The sequence below is a fragment of the Aedes albopictus genome, chromosome 2, assembly GCF_035046485.1.
Source record: "Aedes albopictus strain Foshan chromosome 2, AalbF5, whole genome shotgun sequence".
In the NCBI taxonomy this organism is placed as follows: Eukaryota; Metazoa; Arthropoda; class Insecta; order Diptera; family Culicidae; genus Aedes; species Aedes albopictus.
Genome location: NC_085137.1, coordinates 505526487 through 505530882, shown reverse-complemented (window position 1 = coordinate 505530882; position 4396 = coordinate 505526487). Strand labels below are relative to the sequence as shown.

Genomic DNA, 4396 nt, shown 5'->3' with positions numbered 1-4396 from the left:
CGTCTTTAATACTTCCGCCTGTGCTGTGGTTAGATTAAAGCTTTCGTAGATGTCGATAATTTCTGGACCGAGGCAGGACAAAAATACTGCAACCTGCCTTTTGCCGGAAAGCTTTTCCAGCTCCACACTGCTTGCATACCAATCGAAGGAAACTCTCCATAACCTCCATCTCGACTTTTCGTCACCTCCTAGCTCAAACGGTTTTGGTCTCTGGCCGAACACTTTCGGAGATTCCGAGCTAATATCTTGGTTGTCTGGCATACTTTATGCGAAAACGGCCACTTCTGACACCATGTCAAGCCGGAACACCGGGAAGTCAATTACGGATAGCAATAAATAAAAACTCGTTGTTGTTGCTTGGACTGACATAACTAAACTGACTCTTTATTAACACACGCATAACACAGAAGGTACATATTGGTACGAGTATTACTCAACTTCGTTACATAGGCGATACGACTCAACTGAATGACTGCTGACTGGTCAACGGAAGGAATTCAGAGGAAGTTTTGTGGATTTCTAGAATTCGGGTGGAAGATCGTTGACAGGAGAAATAATCCGGAAGAATACACAAAATAGGAGCTCGGAGATGGGACTGGTTCTAATCACAGCTTCAGTAGGTCGGTTTCAGAGGCACGTTCTCCTCCATTTGGGAAATTTGTGGTTTAAAAACCAAATGAACAAACTACTTGAAATTTCGGGGTGTTGTTAACTCTTTTGCAGGAATTTCGAAGTGAAAAGTAAATTTTGTAAGTTCATCCGCGACATCCTACTCAGACTTCCATAAGATCATCCGGTTTGTACAGATGTCCCATGAACAAAATTTGTTTATTTGTCTTTTTAACTATCACAAACAGATACGATCGTGCCACAATAAATTGATACGGTGCAACAAGTTTGGCACTTCGCTTGTTGAAACTTCTCACTACTGTAGCCCCGCCGGCGTCAGCAGTTCTCTCATAGAAACGCATCCCTGCCTTATGCATAACACTGTCCAGCGAAGAATCTACATCTTCGAAGATCCGTAGATCTCGCTGCTTAAACAACACTTCCAGTCCCATGGACTGCCGCAAGAACTCCGTGGCGTTGAACTCCGATTCGATGTGGAACAGCGGCACTGTGATTTCCGCTCGTTTCATTTGAAAATGCGCCTGAATTGCGTCAAAATGCCCTGGTTCCAAAGCTTTCATGATTGTCTCCAACGAGGCCTCCCGATCCGGCAGCATAACCCACATGACGGCGTCACTTGATTTCACAAACGGAAGTTCGAGTACTTCAATCTCTAGTTCAGGAATACGCGAAAACCGAAACTCTCCTCGCTTGAACATCGTCATAGTCGTGTACAGTTTCTCGATCATTCCACTCCTGAAGTCCCGTGGCATCGTATCCTTGGTGTCGAACGCACTTGCAAACGGTGGCTTGAACGATGCCGAGCAGATCTGCACGACTTGCAAATGCTTCGGGATGTCTTCTAGGTTTACCATACTGGTTATCACCCGGTTCGTATTGAAGTTCACGAAGTGGTTCACCCTTCGCACAACTCCTTCTCGCTGGGAGAAATCAAAGTATACCAGCGTCGTGTCCAGATCTTCCTTCATGACGTCTCTCATGTGAATGTCCACTTCCCTTAGACCGTTCAATACGATCCTGTTCCTCATGCGGAAGCCATCGCCACCTCCGCCAAGCATATAATGTAGCTCCTTCTGGTTCGTTAGAAACTCAGAGAAGTTCGAAGGTAGACCAAATACCTCGCGCAGACGCTCCTGTGTCGTGTCGGTTGCAATCGAATACAACATCGCAACGCTGTTGCGCAACACAAACGGCGCGACAACGATGTTGCGCTCTGGACTGAAGGCGGCCTTGAAAATACAAACGAACATATCAAAACAAAACAAGCCGGATGATTCAGCGCCACTCACATGTGGTGGGACGTCTCGCAACCTACCTTGTAGACGCTGAGGCTGAAGTTAGTGTCACCGTACGGGAATCGCAGCTGACCTCCGCCGTAACACGTGCTCACCAACGCAGCCAAAATCGCAGCAATCCATTCCCGGAAGATCATGGCTTGTTCAACGGCACACTTCGATCGGGTTTTTAAGCGCACTTGCACCGCCCAAGAACGATCAGTCTATACTAAAGGCATCCAAGTATGCGAGAGGCGAGCCGCGCGTAGCTGGCCATGATGATAACCGAACCGTCGTCGACGGCCGGTGTTTTACTGATAATGTGCGGAGCATCAGAGCACTACTGTAGCCATGGGGACGATCGGCGATGATGATGCCTGTGCCGCCGGTATAAACAACAACGTCCCGACTATCATCGGATTACGGTGCGAGAACGTGGAGGACGATCGTAAAATAAATCGGCGCTAATCTATCCGGACGACCGACGACCGACGGTGATGACGACGGTGGACCCAAATAGGGTTGATCGCAGTTGAAGCGTCAATTGAAATGGATCACCATTCTGTGCCGCGTGGTACACCGAGAAAACTAGTTATTATTATTTATTTATTAAAGAGGTTTTAACAAAAAGTCATTCGTCTCCGCGAGAAAACTAGTGTTATGATGGTTAGACGAATTCATGTTACATGCACCACAGCACTTAGCAAGATAAATCAAGAAGCCTTCCCTAATAACATCTACCCGCAACAACTGAGGAGATGCAGAGGTATATTTGGTTCCTAATAACAGCGAATGCCACACTAACATTCCTTCCCTTCGCCGATGACCGTAAGACCGTGCCATTATTAACTGTACAATACTTGGGTCTTGGGAAATTGCTTCCATCGTTGTTGGTTCAATACACATAAGATGCGACGCGAGACAGGACACAACAACAACAGGTATTGTCGAGGTTCTTACGTTAGCACAAACCTCAAGAAATTGAAGTGCGTTGTTGGTTCGTTTAGCAATTTGGCCTATTTTTCAGTTGAAAACCACGACAACAATTTGCCTCGGTGTATATTTTAAAAATAGTGACAATGAACCGGAACGAACGAGACGGAGCGTTCCAGCTGGGATTGCCGTGAGTTATGGGTGCACTTTCGCAGTTTCAGCTCATAGTGGATTGGACTGGGTGGTGTAAAAATAGCGTTTGCCAATTTTGCACGAGACAATCAGATGATGATTTGCATGTAAGTTAGATGATAGTCGGCTAAAAATAAACAGACTCTTCTGGCTTTTGCGTGTAATAGGAATTACTTAACTAATCAAGACCTTTTTCGTGGACTTTGAACACGTCAGTTTCTTAGCAGAAGTATGTTTGACGATCGTCTATGAAAAACGATTGGCCAAGAAAATGTGGAAGACAGTGAGAACAGTGTGAGGAACCCGGTGAGGAAGCCCAACTGAACCGTGAGAAGCTCAAGGACGGTGGTTCCATGAGAACGTATCTGTTGATTTTTGAAGACCCGATCTGGCAGTTGAATACTGCAGAGGTAAGAATCGAAGAAGATGAACTCATTTTATTTTCCAAACTCTTACGGATACGTTTGATCCACTAGTATCAATATTCCTGAGGAAGAGCTGAGTTTGGAGATCATTAAGCAATGCTTACCAACGAAGAACCTCAAGCGAAGTGAACATCTTGACGTATAAGGCGATGTCATCTACAAAAAAATATGAAAAATGTGCTTATGTAGTTGACAATATTTAAAAAAAAAACTATATTTTGCACATATAATCTGCCAAACGTTTTCCACCAATAAAAGTGCATTAACTGAACGAAAAATGCATAGGACCTACTCTTCATATGTAGTTTATTTATTTATTTATTTCATGTAGTCAATCATAAGTAGACCGTTTCAATACAATTTGAACTTAAAACTAGAACTGTTTGCTTATTTTATTTCTAATTTTGATTTGATGTAAATATTTTTTTAGTTGTGATTTTGTCATAGTAAAATCTATAGTTTCGCAAAATTTATTGTAAGTTGTCATTATTTGGTTGATGAGACCAAATTTAGCGTAATTAGTACAGTGATGATTTGTATAAAAAATACTACGATTTCGTAGTTGTCGAGAGGGAGCATAAAAGTTTAATTTTGAAAGAAGCTCCATCGAATCAATACGCTGCGAAACGATATCGTTTACAAATGATAACATTGCAAATTCGCGTCGTTCTTTTAGTGTTTGAATGTTAATGAGCATACATCGTGCTTCATAAGACGGAAGAGGTAACCTTGCCCAACCTAGTTTACGAAGCGCAAATAGTAGAAATTGTTTCTGAATTGATTCTATACGAGTTTCATGTGTAACCGAAAATGGTGACCAAACTATGCTACAGTATTCTAAAATTGAACGTACATAGGCTACATATAATGTTTATACTGTATATGGATCGTGAAAATGATAACTAAATCGTTTTATGAAGCCTAACATATTATTTGCTTTGT

General features: G+C 42.9%; 1 protein-coding gene across 1 annotated transcript; it reads right to left on the bottom strand.

The window, feature by feature from the left end:
- Positions 1 to 765: 765 nt before the first annotated feature.
- On the bottom strand, positions 766 to 2437 carry LOC115267122 (serine protease inhibitor 42Dd-like). The gene is made up of 2 exons (XM_062849403.1): positions 1946 to 2437; positions 766 to 1859 (listed from the first exon to the last, which is right to left on the bottom strand). Exons 1-2 carry the CDS (start codon positions 2060 to 2062, stop codon positions 774 to 776), a joined length of 1203 nt encoding a protein of 400 aa, XP_062705387.1. The 5' UTR covers positions 2063 to 2437; the 3' UTR covers positions 766 to 773.
- Between the last annotated feature and the right edge of the window lie 1959 nt (positions 2438 to 4396).